General features: G+C 62.0%; 1 protein-coding gene across 1 annotated transcript in view; it reads left to right on the forward strand.

Annotated features, from left to right (window-relative positions):
• The window catches only part of KNDC1 (kinase non-catalytic C-lobe domain containing 1), a 50,401-nt gene that overhangs the window by 25,739 nt on the left and 5,464 nt on the right, over positions 1 to 19,198 (forward strand). The window contains exons 10-29 of the mRNA XM_065919235.1: positions 2,991 to 3,149; positions 3,648 to 3,725; positions 4,230 to 4,323; positions 4,366 to 4,626; positions 4,849 to 5,011; positions 5,080 to 5,744; positions 5,990 to 6,134; positions 6,224 to 6,382; positions 6,576 to 6,692; positions 6,805 to 6,902; positions 7,503 to 7,846; positions 11,089 to 11,182; positions 11,266 to 11,363; positions 11,500 to 11,720; positions 14,169 to 14,282; positions 14,824 to 14,971; positions 15,040 to 15,216; positions 15,644 to 15,847; positions 16,069 to 16,151; positions 16,375 to 16,525. Of these exons, the coding sequence (XP_065775307.1) occupies positions 2,991 to 3,149; positions 3,648 to 3,725; positions 4,230 to 4,323; positions 4,366 to 4,626; positions 4,849 to 5,011; positions 5,080 to 5,744; positions 5,990 to 6,134; positions 6,224 to 6,382; positions 6,576 to 6,692; positions 6,805 to 6,902; positions 7,503 to 7,846; positions 11,089 to 11,182; positions 11,266 to 11,363; positions 11,500 to 11,720; positions 14,169 to 14,282; positions 14,824 to 14,971; positions 15,040 to 15,216; positions 15,644 to 15,847; positions 16,069 to 16,151; positions 16,375 to 16,525 (3,573 nt within the window). The remainder of the gene's footprint in view (positions 1 to 2,990; positions 3,150 to 3,647; positions 3,726 to 4,229; positions 4,324 to 4,365; positions 4,627 to 4,848; positions 5,012 to 5,079; positions 5,745 to 5,989; positions 6,135 to 6,223; positions 6,383 to 6,575; positions 6,693 to 6,804; positions 6,903 to 7,502; positions 7,847 to 11,088; positions 11,183 to 11,265; positions 11,364 to 11,499; positions 11,721 to 14,168; positions 14,283 to 14,823; positions 14,972 to 15,039; positions 15,217 to 15,643; positions 15,848 to 16,068; positions 16,152 to 16,374; positions 16,526 to 19,198) is intronic.

Here is a 19,198-nt window from a genome sequence, read left to right on the forward strand (position 1 = left end):
AGAAAAGGTGCCAAAAAAATACACAGAAGAACTATACAAAAAGGTCTTAATGACCCAGATAATCACGATGGTGTGATCACTCACCTAGAGCCAGACATCCGGTAGTCTGAAGTCAAGTGGGCCTAAGGAAGCATCACTACAAACAAAGCTAGTGGAGGTGATGAGCTGAGCTATTTCAGATCCTAAAAGACGATGCTGTGAAAGTGCTGCACTCAATATGCCAGCAAATTTCGAAAACTCAGCAGGGGCCACAGGACTGGAAAAGATCAGTTTTCATTCCAATCCCAAAGAAAGGCAATGCCAAAGAATGCTCAAGCTACCACACAATTGCACTCATTTCACATTTCTAGCAAGGACATGCTCAAAATTCTCCAAGCTAGGCTTCAACAGTATGTGAACCGAGAACTTCCAGATGTTCAAGCTGGATTTAGAAAAGGCAGAGGAACCAAACATCAAATCACCAACATCCACTGGATCATAGAAAAAGCAAGAGAGTTTCAGATAAACATCTACTTCTGCTTCATTGACTACACTAATGCCTTTGACTATGTGACTATGTGGATCACAGCATACTGTGGAAAATTCTTAAAAGAGATGAGAATACCAGACCACCTGACCTCCCTCTTGAGAAACCTGTATAGGGGTCAAGAAGCAACAGTTAGAACTGGACATGGAACAGCAGACTGGCTCAAAATTGGGAACGGAGTACATCAAGGCTGTATATTATCACAATAATTTTGAACAGACACCTCACCAAAGATACCAGATGGCAAGTAAGCACGTGAAAGATGTCGCACTTCGTACGGCACTTGCGAATGCAAAGTAGAGCAGTGAATTCCCACCGCACGCTCAGCAGACAGGCTAAAATCAAAACCCTGACAGCAGCAAAGGCCGACAAGGGTGAGGAACAACGGGAACTCTCATCCGTCGCTATGGGGACCCAGACAGCCCAGACATGGTTCTTAGAGAGATGAAGCTCGTGTTCACGTGAAGTCCTAGACACGACTGTTCACGGCGGCTTTGTCGGCCACAGCCGCGGCCTGGAGGTCTTTCGGCTCAGATGTCTTCCGCAGAGCAGCAGAGCCGCGGCAGCAGTGACGGAGCCGAGAGGAAAGCGTCAGCCCCGAAGGCTGCATAGCGTGAGGTCCCATTTGTGTGAAGTGACAAGACTAAGAAATGGAGAACAGATGAATCGTTGCCCGCAACCAAGGCTGGAGGGGCCAGGTCGGATCCTGGTGACGGCAAAGCCCCGCCTCTCGCGGGGTCCACACGGGGGCCTGGCTGTGACGCTGCACGCAGCCTGGACGGGCGTCCCCGCTGAGGCTGATGAGGGCGCCTGGGCCTCTCTGGGTCGTCCCCTACAACTGTGTACCTCTAGTTACCTCAAATTAGAAGTTGGTAAATACTCAAAATTGGCAACTTCCTAGTGATCCAAACTAAATTAGGAACTAAAGAGCCTCTTGAGGAGGGTGAAAGAGGAGAGTGGAAAAGCTGGCTTAAAACTCAGCATTCAAAACACTAGGATCAGGGCATCAGGTCATGGCAAACGGATGGGGAAAAGTGGATGAAGTGACAGACTTTTATTTTCTTAGGCTCCAAAATCACTGCAGACGGCGACTGCAGCCATGAATTTAAAAGACTCTTGCTCCTTAGAAGAAAAGCTGTGACCCACCTAGACAGCATACTGAAAAGCAGACACGTCACTCTGCCAACCCAGCGTCCAGTCAAGGCTGTGGTTTCTCCAGTGGTCATGTATGGATGTGAGTTGGACCATATAAAAGGCTGAGCACCAAAGAACAAATTATGGTGCTGGAGAAGACTCCTGAGTCCCTTGGACTACAAAGAGATCCACCCAGTCAGTCCTAAAGGAAATCAACTCTGAATATTCATTGGAAGGACTGATGGTGAAGCTGAAGCTTCAATACTTTGGCCACCTGATGTGAAAAGCCGATTAACTGGAAAAGACCCTGATGCTGGGAAAGACTGAGGGGAGGAGGAGAAGGGGTGACTGAGGATGAGATGGTTGGATGGCATCACTGATTCAATGGACATGAGTTTGAGCAAACTCCGGGAGACAGTGAAGGACAGGGAGGCCTGGCGTGCTGCAGTCTGTGGGGTCGCAAAGAGTCGGACACGATTGAACGACTGGACAACAATGACTTGACATAGCCGGCTGTGTCTGTGCTTCGGGGTGAGAGCCCCATAGGGAGAGGCCCCCGTCTCCCCCCTCCCCGCTCCACAGCACCACCTTGATGGCTGGGACCCGGCCACGCGCGAGTCTTCACGCCATGGAAATCCACCAGTGCTGAACTCAGGGCTTGATTCCTTGTCTTGTCAGTTGACTAGACTTAATGACGGACGTGGTGGAGGAATTTGACAACAAGATCGAACTGAAGAGTGCGTCAGGTCTGGGAACGACCCCGGGGGGACTCGGCCACAGTCACCTGACTCCGCACGTCTGCGGTGTGTCTCTGGTTTCGCTTTCACTTTTCGAGAGAAACAAAGGTATCGGCCACGTGTGGGTCGGAAGCTCATGTTGGTCACAGATCGGCTGCAGACACAAGAGTCGGATACAAATCGGAGGGAGCCCTCGGGGAGAAGCGGCCGACTCCACAGACTTACAGAGAGGGGCAGCGGCCCCTCCTCGGCACTCCGCAGTGTGTGGGACACGCCTTTGTGTCAGCACGCTCTAGAGCAGACCTCTGTGGGCCCCGGGAGGACGTGTTTTCGTTCAGACAGCCTGTTTTCAGCATTTAGCAGCACGGTAGGGTTTCGGGGGACTCCGGGCCTCGAGCCCCCATGAGGCCACCTTCCCCTTGCGGAAAGCAAGGTCCTCCTGCTCACGCTGAGGTTCTGACGCCTGTGGGTATTGGTCAGCCGTGCAGAGCCTGGCTTGCAGCTCGGGGTCTGTGGTGAGGCCTCCAGGCTCTGAGGACGCCCCCCGCTTGGGGGCAGTTCTGAGCCCACGGCCCGCCCCTCTCCCCACCCAGGCCTCTGTATACTGTGTGGCCGCGGTCCTGTGGACGGCCGCCAAGTTCAGCGTCCCCCGAGACCGCAAGCTGGCCCTGCCACGCAGGCTCAAGACTCTCCTCCTGCACATGGCCAGACGCAGCGCCCAGGAGCGGCCTTCGGCCGCGGAGGCCATCGAGGTACCTGCACCGCGGGGGCCCCGACTCGAGGCCCGGGGTCGGGACCAGCTCTCATCTCTGGGGCAGGGCGGTGTCAGACGGGGAGGGTGCAGGTTCACTTATGGACGGGGCCTCTGCTGCTCACCTCCTGACCTTCCCCCAGGTTGTCCTGGTCTCCAGTGCATCCGCCAGCCAGGTGGAAGGGGGCAGCCTGGGCCCGAGCATGGACCCCTGATCCCCTACAGACCCCCACACGCCTGACTTCCCCATCCTCCTCCACGGGTCCAGCAGGCTGGGTGTGGCCCCTCGTTCCGTGGCGTCCCAGCTGACCATGGCCAGGACAACCAGGGACTCGGAATCGCAGCCCAGGCCCCCAGGCTCTCCCCATGAAGGGGTGCCGTGGGGTCCTCCTGCTGAGAAGCCCCCAGGCCTCCGCTGCCACCGTGCGCTCCAACAGGCTTTGCCCCGGCGTGCGTGGCGTGGCCGTGTGTCTGGACGCTTGGCTGTGCTTGCTTTCAGGCCTGCAGTGGTTACCTCCTGCAGCGGGGCATGGACAGCCGTAAGATCCTGGCCCACCTGAGGGCGCTGACCTGTCGGGTAAGCCGGGCACCGCAGACCCTCTGTGCTACCCCGGGCCATGGGGGGAGGCTCCCCCTCTTCCAGTTGAGGGAGGTGGAGACCCCGGGCCAGGGCGGCAGGTCACACCCCCTCCTCTGGCCTTACAGTGCCACTGTCGGGGGGCCAGGCCCCTCCCTGGTCTCTGCTGAACCCCTGGCACGTCGTGGGGGTCGCAGAGTGACCCTCAGCTTCCAGGCCTGCTGACCGGGCAGGGCCACATCAAGTGGCAACACTGTCCTTCAGATGTGGACACAAACTGTCTGCCTTCGTCCACATGAGGCCTGGCGGCCCCGGTCATGACCAGCCCCCACCCCAGGAACCAGAGGAACCCGCTGCTCCGGGAAACCTGTGTGCCTCGGGGGCTCCCACTCCAGAGAAACCGAAGCCAGGCCCGTCAGCACTGGGGGGGCTTGGGCTGCGGAGGCCGCGCCCCCAGGGCCTCACGTTCATCTCAGCGGAGCTGGCCGTGTCCTTCCATCCCAGGTTTACCAGGAAGAGGAGACCATCAGTCTGCAGCACGCTTTCTCGGTGGTTGAGCTGGACCCCAGCCTGGCAGCCGCACCCCAACCCCACTCAGGTAGGACTTGGGACTGGCCCTCCCCACCTCCCCTGCCTCTAGGAATCCAGCCCCGTGTGGATGCTGGATGTGGCCGAGGACCCCAGATGGCGTGTCCAGAGCTGGCCCCCAGCCTCGCTGCCTCACTCCCCCCGGCTCCTCTGACCCTGTCGTTCAGGCCTCCCTATGTCCAGCCGCCGGAGCAGGGGACTCGCCCCCGCGTCATGGCCCGTGTCTCCCAGTGCACCCCCCACAAGGACCCGCAGCGCCTCCCGTCTGCATCCGGGTCACTGGCCTATTCCAACCTTCCAGCCACTCAGCCAAGTGCCGCGCCCTCCCTCCCAGCTCAGGGCAGCCCCGGACGCTCCTCCTTCAGGCTCTCTCCTTGGACTCTCCCTTGCAGTGGCCCTGGGCTTGCTGGCCCATCCAAGCAGCACCCACGCAGGCCCGCACTCCCGATGGCCGGCACTCCCTATGGCCGCCCCCCAGGAAGGCAGCGCCCACGAAGGCCCTCACCCTCCCCGGTCACCCTGTGTTTGTCCCCAGACCTCATGTGGCTCGCTGGCAACAGCAGGCTCGAGGCCGTGCAGGGGCCAGTGCCTGGTCAGCCCTCTGGCCTCCGAGGGGCCGAGCTGCTGCCAGAGGCGCTTGCCACCCCGGACACTCACTCCACGCCCATCGTCCCTACTGCGGACGCAGGTGTCTGCAGGTGAGTGCAGCTCCCGGGGGCTTTTGGGGTCCCAGGCACCCCCTGAGTGTCGTCTGCTCCACTCACAGGGACAGGCCCACCCTGACCTCAGGGCCAGCCGAGCGGCCAGAGGACGGAGGCCAGCTGGACCTGCAGGGTGATGGGAAGCAGGCCCCTGGCCCAGAGACAGCTGTGCAGCCGGCGCCCAGCCCCTCAGGGCCCCTCAGGGAGTCAGCACGAAGAGGCTCGGCCCAGGGGTGCCCCTGGCCCCCAGCCCCCACCAGCCCACCAGAGGGGCCCTCAATGCTGCCGCCAGAATCTCCAGCCCCAACCCTGCCCCTGGAGACACAGGTGTCCTCCCAGGATGGAGGGGCAGATGAGCCTGTCCCAATTCGAGCATCTTCTGTTGGGCTTCGGCCCCAGCCCCCCAGGCCCCCCACAGCGCCCCCCAGCCCTCACCACCCAGCCAAGCCGCCTAGAAGCAAGACCACCCAGGAGGCAGGCCAGGAACCTGAAGGCCCCCCGTCAGCCCCACAGGGCCCCTCCCCGGCCACAGGGAATCCAGACAGTCCCGGGGACGCCCCAGGACGCCAGCCCCAGCCAGCAGACTGCAAGCTCTGTCCGTCCGGCGTGGACGCCCCGCTCCTCCCGGAGGGGGCGGCCTGCCCGTCACTGCAGGAGGCCACGCGCCTCATCCAGGAAGAGTTTGCCTTCGACGGCTACCTGGACCGCGGGCTGGAGGCTCTGATCATGGGTACGAGGGGCCACAGGGCCCAGGAGCAGGGGTGGGCACGCGGGCACGGGGGAGGTCACCACAGGAGCCCGCCGCGACGTCGCGGCCCAGCGCGAGCGGTGCAGGGCCCTTCCGCGGCCGCAGGAGGAGGGTCCCAGACGCGCCCGCCCCTCCCCTGGCTGTGCGCCCAGCCCCGCAAGCCCCCGGGACCAGGGGGACCCGGAAAATCGCTCACCACATCCTGACTCATCCCTCCGCCAACGCAGGGGAGTACATTTACGCCCTGAAAGACCTCACCTACGCCACGTTCTGCGGGGCCATATCGGAGAAGTTCTGCGACCTCTACTGGGGCGAGAAGCTGCTGCAGAACCTCTTCAAGGTGGTGAACGGACGGACGCCACCCTCGGGGAAGTAAGACCACCCTTGGCGCGGACCCCCGGCTCCTCCCCCGGACCCCCGCCCCCACCTGCCCCGGGGGCTCGCCTCCAGCCCGCGTCCAGCTCGGCGCTCCCCGGGGCAGCCACCAAGGGCCCCCTTCCGGGTGAAGTGCTCCCTGCGCAACCGCTCTTCGGGCAGGAAGGGGAGTTGGGCCCCTATGGGGTTGGGCGGGTGCCCCTGCAGGGACGTATCCCCCTGCCCAGCTCCCTCCTGGGTCGGAGGTGAGGCGGCTGCTGCCGGAGTCAGGGATGGCGGGCTCCCCTTCCGGCCCTCCCCAGCGCTCCCCGCCCCCATCCTTCTCAGGAGAGGCCGGTTGCCTGCGGCCCAACCCCTCCTGGGGGGCTGCAGAGGGCAACATGGGCGGGGGACCCGGCAGGCCTGTGCCTGGAGCAGCCGGGTGCCCTGATTCCCAAGCCAGCCGGAGCCCATCTCAGCCCCAGCCCTGTTTTTGCAGCAGCCCCCCTCCCGGGGGGAGACAGATGCCCAGAAGGCCCGCGTGTCCACAATGCCTGCGGCCGGGCTGTCCCACAGGTGTGGGCAGGGCCTCTGTCCTGAGGCCCCCACCTCCCACCCGGGGGCACCTCTGATCAGCCTGGGGAGGGGTCCTGGGGCGCGCCTGCAGGGTTCTCCGTTCTGATGGCAGTGCTTCCGAAGAGACCGGGTCACAGCCCGAGGACAGCGGGATCCGCGCTCCAAGCAGCTGCTCGCCGTCCAGCAGAAGGGCCTCGCGTCTTGGGTCGGGTGAGACAGAGCTCTGGGGTGAGACCCTCCTCCAGGGGGTCCGTTCTGTGGGGGGCAGGTGGGGAGAGTGCTCCCCAGGCCCGCGGTGGGCAGCAAGGGCGAGGACTGGGTCAGCAGTGTGGTGATGGTGTGACGATGGCATCTTTCCTGGGCACCAGCCACTTAAGACCCCAAGGCCTTTCCAGCAACTGGAGCCCTGGGCTCCTGACAGCTGAAGTCTCGGTCATGTCCCTAAACGCCGTCTGACACGTCAGGGCCCTAGGGGCCAGGCAGTGTGGCTGCGCTCACGCCCAGGATGGCCCCCGTACCACGCACACACTCGGACGTGCTCTGGGTGGAGGTGCCCGAGAACAGCCCGCTGCCCGCTGGGACCCCGGGTTCCCAGGTCCCTCTACCTCGTCTGAGAACAGTCCCAGGTTCCCTGGGATCTCCTCCCTGACTCCGCCCCGCACAGCGGCCCACTCAGAAGGGGACCCAGGGACCCCGACCCTGAGGACCCTCCCAGCCCCTCCTTGGGACCTGATGCCTCTCCCAACAGTCAGGGCTGAACTATCTCCCGGAACCCGCGTCGCCATGTGTGACCCCCTCTCCTCTGTCCAGGGAAGGAGAAGCCGGATGTGGACTCAGACGAGCTCTCTCAGGGCAACTTCGAAGTGGGATTCCGGCCTCAGCAGTCAGTCAAAGCTGGGAGGGACGGGCAGCCGGAGGCCCAGCCGCAGGGCGGGGGCCTGGCCAGGGGCGCTGAGGCTGAGCCCCAGCCCCCCCGGCCCCCCGAGCACGGCCTGGCTGTGAGCCCCGCCCCGGTGGGCATGCCGAGCTGCAGCCCCGGCTGGTGCAGTGCCTTCTACGAGGCTGACTGCTTCGGTGCCGACGTGCACAGCTACGTGCAGGAGCTGGCCACGCAGAAGGGTCCCAGGGATCCTGCGGCCGACGCCCAGAGCCCGGTGAGCCCCGTGCTTGTCTTGGCCCGGGGGTCGGTGCTGGCCCCGTGCTTCCCCTTGGCTGGGGAACGGCGGGTGGTGCTCGGGCCGGCGCGCGGTGGGCCACGAGGACACGTTCCTGCCAGGGCTGCCAGGTCCCGCCTGCTCCCGCGGCCACCATGCTGGCTGGGGCTCCCACTGTTTGTCTTCCAAGGGGGGTTGTGCTTATCTGCGTGCACCCCCCACCTCGGGGGCAGGAACCAACTTTTCCCTCTCTGGGCTCTTGATCACCAAGGGCTGGCTGGAGGGAGGTCACCTTGCCCTGGGGACCACAGCCGGGTTTGGGCGGCAGGGCCAGCATCACGAGGTGAGAAGCACCTGGCCTGTGGTGGTCAGCTTGGCCAGGGCCCAGGGTGGCTTCTCTGGTGGGCAGCACACTCTGTGTGCCCCTCCGGGTCAGGGGCAGCCCCGGCTCCTCCCAGGTCAGCAGGGTGGCGGCAGGCCCCAGACTGGAGTGTCCAGGCCTGGCCAGCCTGCATGCAGGGCAGCCCCCCAGAGCTCCGAGCCCAGGGTCTCTGCCTGGCCACCGGGGGTCTGCCCCTTCATGACCAGGAGCCCTGACTGCAGCCTCCCCTCCGAAGTGACCAGGGCTCCCACCTGGGCCACAGCCACGCGGGGTGCGGTCGCGGGGGACAGACAGGATGGAGCAGTCAGCGGCCAGCGGCCAGGCGCCCCACTCCCACCCCCCCGCAGCCCTGCGCCTCAGCACCGTCCAACCACACCTTCCCGGTGTCCTCACCTGGCCACCCAGCCCCAGGAGAGAGCGAGCCCCACCGGCTCAGTCCTGAGAGCCAGCAGCCGCCTGTGCTCTTGGCGACCACGGGTCGTGTGTGTGCTCAGCTGTGCCCGGCTCTCTGACCCCAGGGACCGTGACCCGCCAGGCCCCTCTGTCCATGGGACTCTCTAGGCAAGAACACTGGAGTGGGCGGCCACACCCTCCCCCAGGGGTCTTCCTACCCAGGGACTGAACCCACGTCTCCTGTCTCGTGCACCAGCAGCCGGGTTCTTTACCGCTGCGCCACCTGGGAAGCCCATGTGCACTGTAACTGAATCTAATAGAGAAGCCCTGGGGGGGGTCCCCGAACCCTGGTGGGCTTCCTTGGCAGCCCCTCAACTCCGAGCCCAGGCACCCATAGCGTCCCACCAAGGCGCTGCTGTCACACTGATCTCAGCTGGACCGAGATGGGGCCCCTGACGAGGCAGCTCCACGCAGACCTGCCAACAGCCCCCGCTGCCTGCTGGGCAGTGCAGCAGGCCGACCCGAGTGTCCTCTGATGGCACAGGGCACATGCTCCAATGTCACAGGTCATGACCTCTGACACCGCAGGTCACGACCTCGGACGTCACAGTCACAGTCGCTGGTGGCGTTATATCAGTGTGGACAGGCAGCCTGTTTCCAGCCCGCTCCGTGCTCAGGGCCAGGGAGGGTGCTGCCTGTTGCTTCCTGGGCAGGTGCCTGGTGGGGTCCGAGGGGCCCTTGTCCTGGATCCCGGGCTCTCCAGGTGTGGCAGCTCCTGGAGGGAGACTGGACCGTGGATGAGCCCGGCTGCCCCCTGCGTCCCATGAAGGTGGTCCTTAAAGGTGGACACGGAGACCAGCTCGGGTCCCAGACGCGCTGGGCCCCGTCTGTGGCTTGCTGGCAACCCCACGGCTGGGACAAGGCTGCCACGCCAGGTCCTGCAGCGGCTCTGCCGGCAGTGCACGCGCGGGACGGTCCCGAGGGGCGCGGTGGTCTGGGAAACGCCGGGCGGACGACCGATGACCGTGTCTCTCCCTTCTTCCTGCCCCCGGAAGGCGTGTCCCCTGGAACCTGAGCGCAGGCAGGGGAGTGCCTGCAGTCCTCTGCTCTTGGCCCGGGTGGCCCTGACCCCAGCTCCACACTCGCAGACCCACCGTGTCTGTTACAGACAGGTGTCTCGGGAAAACACAAAAGGCATAAAAAACCCGTGGACACGTTTCATGTCTGCCACCAGCAGGCGCGCGTGCAGGAGGCTGGGGTGGGCAGAGCCGCAGGAGGGCGCCTGGTCACCTCCCGCCGCTGACCACGCGGGGGCGCCGTCCGCCCGGCCGCGTCGCGGCCTGTGGTCGCGCGTGTCTCCACTCAGCTTGCTGTGCTAACGAGGCTTTGCTCCGGGCGTTTAGGTGGGACGCACTGGCTGACATTTGCCTCCCTTTTCTCTTTGTCCACACTTTCTGGGGTTTCCACCTTGTGCGTCCTGCTTTATTTATTGTCTGCCTCAGGCCCACGTAAATCCAGTGGCCAGCAAACCTGAGCTGTGCCTCAGGTCATCCCCGTTTATCTGTCTTGCTCCTTTAATCCTATGAGAACAACGCTTGGTCGGGTTAGGGCAGGAGGAAATAACCTACATTCAGCAGACCCAGTGTCAAACGTGGACCCATCGCCCGAACCCGCCGGGGGCCAAGCCCACCAGTGTGGCTGCCAGGCTGTGCCCGCGGGGCTGGCGCCCGCTCACACCGACCGCCCTGCGAATCCTCGTTCACGCATTTATCCTTAAGGTCTCAGCCTGGCTGACGCCCCTGCGGTCCTTGGGGTCTGTGTGGAAGTGCAGTGCTGGGTTCCTTCCTGGAGGCTGCGTGTGGCTCCAGGCAGGACTGGCTTGGGGGGCTTGCCGGGATCTGCACTGCTGGGCGTGTCCAAGCTTCGCGCAAAGCCAGGCGGCTGAGCACATGGTGGGGGCCTCCAGCCCACATCGCACAGGGGTCCTGAGGGGCGGCAAGCGTGGGGTGCGGGCCTCAGTGGATGGGTCTGGGGCCACAGAGGGGCCTCGTGGGACCACAGGTGACCGTGGATCCTCACTCACGGCCGATCCCCGAGACCAAGGAAACCATGAGAGGCATGGCCCTGGGTCCCCCCAGCCGGGGACGCAGCACCTGAGTTCTCTCTGGAAGGCAGCCCCTCTGACCTGGATACGCCCACCCTGCTCTGCCGGCCTTTCCTCCTGGGCGGCTGCGGGGAGGGTAGGCGACCTGGTGGGGAGGGCTGGTGGTCACTGACACCACGCACGTTTGGCCGCCTTGTTTCGAGCGAGTCCATCGAATCTGGTTTTTTCCACTCTACTGAGATGTCTCCCAGTTCCACTGACCAGACGCAGACGTCCCGAAGGCCCGCCTCGGCCCTGTGGGCATCTGCCTCCCCTGAACCCCCGAGGGCGGGCCCCGGGGGCTCACGACTCTTCCCTCTTCAGGAGCTGGAGCAGCAGCTCATGATCGAGAAGAGGAACTTCCGAAAGACCCTCAAGTTCTACCAGAAGCTCCTACAGAAGGAGAAGCGGAACAAAGGTAGCCTCACGGGACCAGGGCCGGGCTGGGGTCAGGCATCCTGAGAGGGTTGGGTGCTTCGTGCTGAGTCCATCCACCCCCAGGCTCCGAGGTGAAGACCATGCTGTCCAAGCTGAAAGGGCAGCTGGAAGAGATGCGGTCCAAGGTGCAGTTCCTCGGGCTGGCCAAGAAGTACCTCCAGGCAAGGCCCCGCCCCTCCCTCCAGAGGCTCCTCCCGCTAAGCCCTCGGGAACACACCGCCTCTGCGCGGCCGCCCCAGGTCACGGACGGGGTGAGTGGATGGCCGGGCAGGCAAACAGCGCTGACTCGCGCCCCAGGTCGTGTACGCGGAGCAGTGGGGCCTGGAGCCCTGCGCACTGCCCGTGATCGTGAACATCGCGGCCGCCCACTGTGACACGCTAGACTTCAGCCCCCTGGACGAGTCCTCGTCCCTCATCTTCTACAACGTCAGCAAGCACCCGCGCGGCAGCCGGCAGCCCAAGGCGCGCGTCCTGCAGGCCGGCACCCCGCTGGGTCTCATGGCCTACCTCTACTCCAGGTGAGGCCTGGGGGACGCTGGGACCCCTGCGCCCCCAGGCTCCCGGAGACCAGGGCGGAGCAGGCCAGGGCGGGGTGGAGGAGGTGGGGCGTCTCCCTGTGCTCCTGAGACGGCTCTGCACATTTCAGTGTAGTTTCCATCAGAAATCTCAGCTTGTCTCAGTGCCCGCTGGCCTCCTTGGCCAGGCTCCCGGCTGAGGGGCCCAGACCCGACCGCACGGGTCTGTGGGTCTGGGTCAGGTGTGCAGGGGGTACTTTGAAGGAGACCCCAGGAACCCGGCCGCCATGGCTGACAGCCTGGCGGACTCCTGACTCCACACAGGCAGGACCCCTGAGGCACTGGGACCCCCAAGGCACCGTGACCGCGCCCCGCTTCCCAGGTCGGATGCCCCTTCACTAACACGGGGCTCCGAGGCTGCGGGCAGCTTGCGCCCAGCCAGCTCTCCGCAGCGCCGCTGGGCGTGGGCAGGGTTTGGCTCACGTGCACGCATGCTAAGTCACTTGAGTCGCAATGACTCTACGCGCCCCCAGGGACTGTAGCCCACTGGGCTCCTCTGTACGTGGGATTCTCCAGGTAAGAAAACTGGAGTAGGTTGCCATGCCCTTCTCCGGGGATCCTCCTGACCCAGGGATCAGAGCCAGATCTCTTACGGTTCCTACACTGCAGGCGGGTTCTTGACAGCTGAGCCACCGGGGAAGCCCCTCAGGCCCATGTGACCCCAGATAATAACGCAGGGCCAAGGGCTCGCCTGCACTAGGGAGGGGCCCCCAGGCTCCCCTGACCTCCCCTTCTCGCCATGCACCCACGAGCCCCACCTGGGGCTCAGGCTGTGGGCAGCTTCCTAAAGGGCCCACCCCTCCCAGCCCCAACCGGGTTGGACACAGACCTCCTCTCACGCGATGGTGGGAGTGTCACCCCAGGGTGGCCTCCAGGGGCTCAGCACGCCGCTCCGGAACCCCGGGCCCTTCTCTGGGCTGGAGGCTGTGGCAGCCAGTGGGGACAGGACCCTCCGGGGGCAGCTGCCTCTGCCCCACCAGTCGCCCTCCCCAGAGGGGCTGCCGGGGGCCGCTTCCTCCGCCTCCCCTGCAGGATGGGGTGTCACTCAGCACCTCAGCCCTCCAAACTGCTCCAGGAGACATCACGCGTGAGCACAGCACCCCCGAGAGGGAGTCCCCTCTGCGGGCAGCCGGTGTCGGGGCCAGTGGGCCCCGGGGTCCTCAGTCCTGGACCCTCATCTCCTTCCCACTCTCCTGGCTCCGGGGGCATCCCGAGGGGGGCCCTGCCTGAGGTCGAGGACCCAACGCCCCCTCGCCTCTTTCCTGACAGTGATTTGCGGCTGGGGAAGGGCCCCTGCACGCGCTCAGCTTTCTGAATTAGCGGTTTCTATGAGGAGACCCAGGGAGAGCCTCAAAAACTGAGATTAAGAAAGTCTTCAGGGACCTCCCTGGCATCCAGTGGTGGAGACCCTGAGCTTCCAATGCAGGGGATGCAGGGCTTGCTCCCTGCTCAGGGAACTAGGTCCCACAAGCCGCATACTGCAGCCAAAAAAAACCTTTAAAAAAATAAAATTTAAAAAATGTCTTCAGACTGAGAATGTTTAGGAATTTCTAATGTGATCAGTACCCTCCACCCCCGGCTCATTGGTTCTGAGTGGTGGTCCAGCCAGTGCCTCCAGCACAGGGCTCTCATGTTCACATGCAAGCACTCACACACACTCGCACACACACACATGCACACAGCCGCACACTCACACTAACACCCGCACACACACAAATACACACAGCCACATACCTACCTGCACACACAGCGGTACACTCACACCCCCACACACCCGCACTCACATCTGCATACACACACCCACACCTGCACACACACACACACCTCACTCACATGCACGCTCACACCTGTGCACTCATCTGCACACACCACGTGCACACACACACACCCCTGCACACTCACACGCTCACACACACATCTGCACTCAACACCCATACACACCTGCACACTCACCCCCCCACACACACCTGCACTCACGTGCATGCTCACACCTGTGCACTCATCTGCACACACCACGTGCACACACCCCCGCACACTCACACGCTCACACACACACCTGCACACTCACATTTGCACACTCAACACCCATACACACACACACCTGCACGCTCATCTGTGCACACAGCCACACACTCACATCCATACACACACTCACACACCTGCACTCTCACACATATCACATGCATATGCTCACACCTGCACACACACGAGTGCACATGGCTGCACTCACCTGCACAATCACATTTGCACACATACCCACACACACACACACACACACACCTCTGCGCACTCATCTGTGCACACAGCCGCACACACACTCACACCCGCGCACACACCAGGACCCGATGCTGGCCGGCCCACACTGACGGCCGCCCCCCACCCCCCCCGCAGCGGCGCCTTCCTGGAGGGCTACGTGCAGCAGTTTCTGTACACCTTCCGCTACTTCTGCAGCCCCCACGACTTCCTCCACTTCCTGCTGGACCGCATCAGCAGCACCCTGTCCAGGTACCCCGGGGGCCGGCACCAAGGGCCGGGGCGAGGGCAGAGGCGGAAAGGGGGTGCAGACGGGCCAGGAGCAGGCACTGATGCCCACGGAGGAGGAGAAGCAGGGTGGGGACAAGGAAGGTGGGACCCCCATGGACTGGAGGATGTAGAGGGATTCCAAGGGCCTCGGCCAGCAGGCAGGCTCAGCACGGGAGAGGGTGGTGGGCAGTGCTGGACGTACTCTCGCCCTCTCTGAGCTGGCTTGTCCTTGCCCCCAGATTCCCGCACAAGGTCAGGCTGGGCGCCCCAGGAGGGGACTCAGAGACCCTGCCCCCATCTTCTCTACCCACAGAGCCCACCCCACCACTCCTAATGCCTTCCCAACCTCGGGGCAGGCTGGAGGGGGTGGTGGTTGCAGCGGCCCCTCTCCTGCCCAGGTGGGAGGGCAGGTGGGGTGGGGCTTAGGTGCCCCCAAAAGACAGAGCCACGCTCCCCCCCACCCCCGTCCCATCTAGGGGTGGCGCAGGGGGCCCTGCCCAGCTCAGGACTCCTCTGCCTCCAGGGCCCACCAGGAGCCCACCTCCACCTTCACCAAGATCTACAGGCGGAGCTTCTGCCTCCTGCAGGCCTGGCTGGAGGACTGCTACACCGTGGACTTCGTGAGGAACGCCGGGCTCCTGGGGAGGCTCCAGGACTACCTCTCCTCCCAGGTGAGGCGGGGGGCGGGGGGGACGCAACCCCCGGGAGGCAGCAGGTGACCCCACGTGCTTCTGCCCAGATCCTGCCTCTGGACGGCTCTGCGGAGCACCTACTGGGCCTGCTGGTGGGCACCGAGCGGCGGGCCGAGGGCACCCTGCGTGGCACAGACCTGGAGGACCCCAAGGAGGTGGAGGAGGACGCCAGGCCCCTCAACGCCCTGTGTAAGAGGCTCTCGGAGGACGCCGTCTCCCGGAAGGTGCGGCCTCTCCCGGGAAGATAGACCCTCACACACAGGCACACACGTGCATACCTTTATACACAAGCGCAGACAGGCAGAGGCGCGCGCATGCAACACACAGTCCGTCTTGCGGCTCCAGGGCACGGCCCTGTGAGGCTGGCACTTCCTGTCGGCCCCGGACAAGGACCACAGAGGACCAGCGCCCCAGACCGCCCCGCCTCCCTGACCCCTGGGCCAAGGGCAGGGTCGGGATATGGCCAGGAGCAGGGGCAGGGGCTCGGGGGGCCTCACCGTGACTCATGCAGACAGCACGAAAGTGCACAGCTCCGTCCGCGGGGGAGCCGCTGAAATCCCGGGGTCAGTGCGGCCGCGGGCGGGAGGCGGGGCCCTGCCCTGCGGCTCTAGGCTGCCCCGGCCCGCCCTGACTGGGGAGCCTACCCTGCAGAGCTTCCCCTGGCGGCTCTCCCGGGGCAGCGGGCTGGCGCTGCCCCACAAGGAGCGACAGTACAGCATCGCGTCGGCCCTGCCCAAGCCCTGCTTCCTCGAGGACTTCTACGGGCCCTACACCAAGGCCGGCGAGAAGGGGCCCTACTTCCTGACTGAGTACAGCACCCAGCAGCTCTTCAGCCAGCTGACGCTGCTGCAGCAGGTGGGGCGCCAGGTCCACACAGCGCGCGGGGCCCCCCTGCTGGAACCGGGCGGGCGGCCAGCCCCCAGGCGCCCCTTCCCGGGTCCCGTCACGCGGCGGCAGGGACAGGGACCCAGCAACCCCTACCCCCTGCCGCCGTCTGGGTGAACATGGAGAGCCCCCACCGATGCCCGGCCCTGAGATGGGGCGCTGCCCGCCCTCTCTGTCCTTGTCCCTGGCAGGAGCTGTTTCAGAAGTGCCACCCCGTCCACTTCCTAAACTCGCGGGCCCTGGGCGTCACAGACAAAAGTGCAGCGGTCCCCAGGTGAGTGTCCATCGAGGTCCGCGGAGCCTGAGACGCTGGGGTGGCCGAGGGTCTTGAGGCTCTACCCTGTTATTTTCGCTGGGTGGAAATGCCTTCCCGGACACTTTGGCTGACAGGCAGTGCCTTGTGGTTCTGGGCTGGACACCAACCCCCTCCTCGGGGCCCCCGCGCCACCCCGTGTCCTGGCTGGGACATGCTGGACCTGTGTCTGCATCTCTTGCAGGGCCAGCTCTTCTGAGTCTCTGTCAGCAAAAACCTGCAGCTTATTTCTGCCCAACTACGTCCAGGACAAATACCTGCTACAACTTTTAAGAAGCGCAGATGACGTCAGCACCTGGGTGGCCGCCGAGATCGTGACCAGTCACACCTCCAAGGTCGGTGCCCAGGGGTCTGGCCCCAGCACGGGGTCAGGGGTGCCAGTGGTGAGGGCACCTCCTTGTGCGAGCCCTCCTGCTGGGGGGTGCACGTGGGGGGTGCACGGAGGCATCCCGAGCTGAAGCCCCTGGAGCAGGCGTGCACGAAGGGCACTCAAGGCAGGGGACCCCGCGGCTCCCCAGCCTCCACCCCACCACTGATGACGAAGCCTGACGTGCACATGCCGCACCAAGAGCCTCTGCAGCGTCTCCTCTCCCAAGTCCTGAGCTGTCTGAACCCCTAGGGAGCCCCGAGGCCCACCAACACATGCAGAGTTCCCCAGTCTTTCCTCTTTCAGAGAGAAGCTTCCAACCTCAGGGGTTTATTAGCTGACAGACTGACCCCTCCTCACTTGTGCCGGGACACGGGCACTGGGAGCCTGCCCTCGCCCCCGTCTGCTCCAATCCTTGATGTCCGTCAGAGCAACACCAATGTGCAGCTTTCCCCTCACCTTGTGTGGGGTGTCACACAGGCCTCCAAGCGCTTTGGGAGGATGTGGAGGGGCATTGGCGCCCCCGTCGCAGGCCAGAGCTGACTCCAGACCCACCCGGGCAGTGGCCAGGGGACGGAGCCAGCATCATTGTGAGCAGAGGATGCAGGGAGGGCCATCCACGGGGCGGTGTGGCCTCAGCAGGGACCGGACGGGGCGGGGACGAGGGCAGGAAGCGCCCTGGGTGGACGTGGTGATTGAGCCTGAAACACACACGGTCCCCGCGCTGTGTGCCGCTCGCTGTGCCGTCAGAACAACCCGGAGACGACTTCTACACGTGTAAACTCTGGCCTCAGAAAACAGTCAAAACTCAAAAGTTGGGCCAGAGGATGTAACAGGAAGACTCTACACATGGACATCACCAGATGGTCAACACCAAAATCAGGTTGACTATATTCTTTGCAGCCAAAGATAGAGAGGCTCTATCCAGTCAGAAAAAACAAGACCGGGAGCTGACTGGCTCAGATCATGAACTCCTCATTGTCAAATTCAGACTTAAATTCAGAAGAAAGTAGGGAAAACCACTAGATCATTCAGGTATGACCTAAATCAAATCCCTTATGATTATACAGTGGAAGTGAGAAATAGATTCAAGGGATTAGATCTGATAGAGAGCGAGCCTGATGAACTATGGACCGAAGTTCGTGACATTGTACAGGAGGCGGTACATCCCCAAGAAAAAGAAATGTAAAAAGGCAAAATGGCTGTCTGAGGAGGCCTTACAAATAGCTGAGAAAAGAAGAGAAGCAAAAACCAAAGGAGATCATTTGAATCAGTTCTAATGAGATGGATGAAACTGGAGCCCATTATACAGAGTGAAGTAAGCCAGAAAGATAAAGAACATTACAGTATACTTACACATATATACGGAATTTAGATAGATGGTGGCGATAACCCTATATGCAAAACAGAAAAAGAGACACAGAAGTACAGAACAGACTTTTGAACTTTGGGGGAGAACGTGAGGGTGGGATGTTTTGAAAGAACAGCATGTATATTATCTATGGTGAAACGGACCACCAGCCCAGGTGGGATACATGAGTCAGGTGCTCGGGCCTGGTGCGCTGGGAGGACCCTGAGGAGTCGGGTGGGGAGGGAGGTGGGAGGGGGGATCGGGATGGGGAATACGTGTAACTATATGGCTGATTCATGTCAATGTATGACAAAACCCACTGAAATGTTGTAAAGTGATTGGCCTCCAACTAATAAAATAATATTAAAAAAAAAAAAAACCAAAGGAGAAAAGGAAAAATGAACCCATCTGAATGCAGAGTTCCAAAGAATAGCAAGGAGAGATAAGAAAGCCTTCCTCAGTGATTAGTGCAAAGAAATAGAGGAAAACAATAGAATGGGAAAGACTAGAAATCTCTTCAAGAAAAATAGAGATACCAAGGGAATATTTCATGCAAAGATGGACTTAATAAAGGATAGAAATGCTATGAACCTAATAGAAGCAGAAGATACTAAGAAGAGGTGGCAAGAATACACAGAAGAACTGTACAAAAAAAATCTTCACGACGCAGATAATCACAATTGTGTGATAACTCACCTGGAGCCAGACATCCTGGAGTGTGAAATCAAGTGGGCCTTAGAAAGCATCACTATGAACAAAGCTAGTGGATGTGATGGAATTCCAGTTGAGCTATTTCAAGTCCTAAAAGATGATGCTGTGAAAGTGCTGCACTCAATATGCCAACAAATTTGGAAAACTCAGCAGTGGCCACAGGACTGGAAAAGGTCAGTTTTCATTCCAATCCCAAAGAAAGGCAATGCTAAAGAATGCTCAAACTACCACACAATTGCACTCATCTCACACACACTAGTAAAGTAAAGCTAAAAATCCTCCAAGCCGGGTTTCAAAAATACGTGAACCTTGAACTTCCAGATGTTCAAGCTGGTATTAGAAAAGGCAGAGGAACCAGAGATCAAATTGCCAACACCTGCTGGATCATTGAAAAAGCAAGAGTTTCAGAAAAACATCTATTTCTGCTTTATTGACTATGCCAAAGCCTTTGACTGTGTGGATCACAATAAAGTGTGGGAAATTCTGAAAGAGATGAGACTACCAGACCCCCTGACCTGCCTCTTGAGAAATCTGTATGCAGGTCAGGAAGCAACAGTTAGAACTGGACATGCAACAGAC

This window comes from Muntiacus reevesi, chromosome 2 (genome assembly GCF_963930625.1).
Source record: "Muntiacus reevesi chromosome 2, mMunRee1.1, whole genome shotgun sequence".
NCBI classification, from domain to species: Eukaryota; Metazoa; Chordata; class Mammalia; order Artiodactyla; family Cervidae; genus Muntiacus; species Muntiacus reevesi.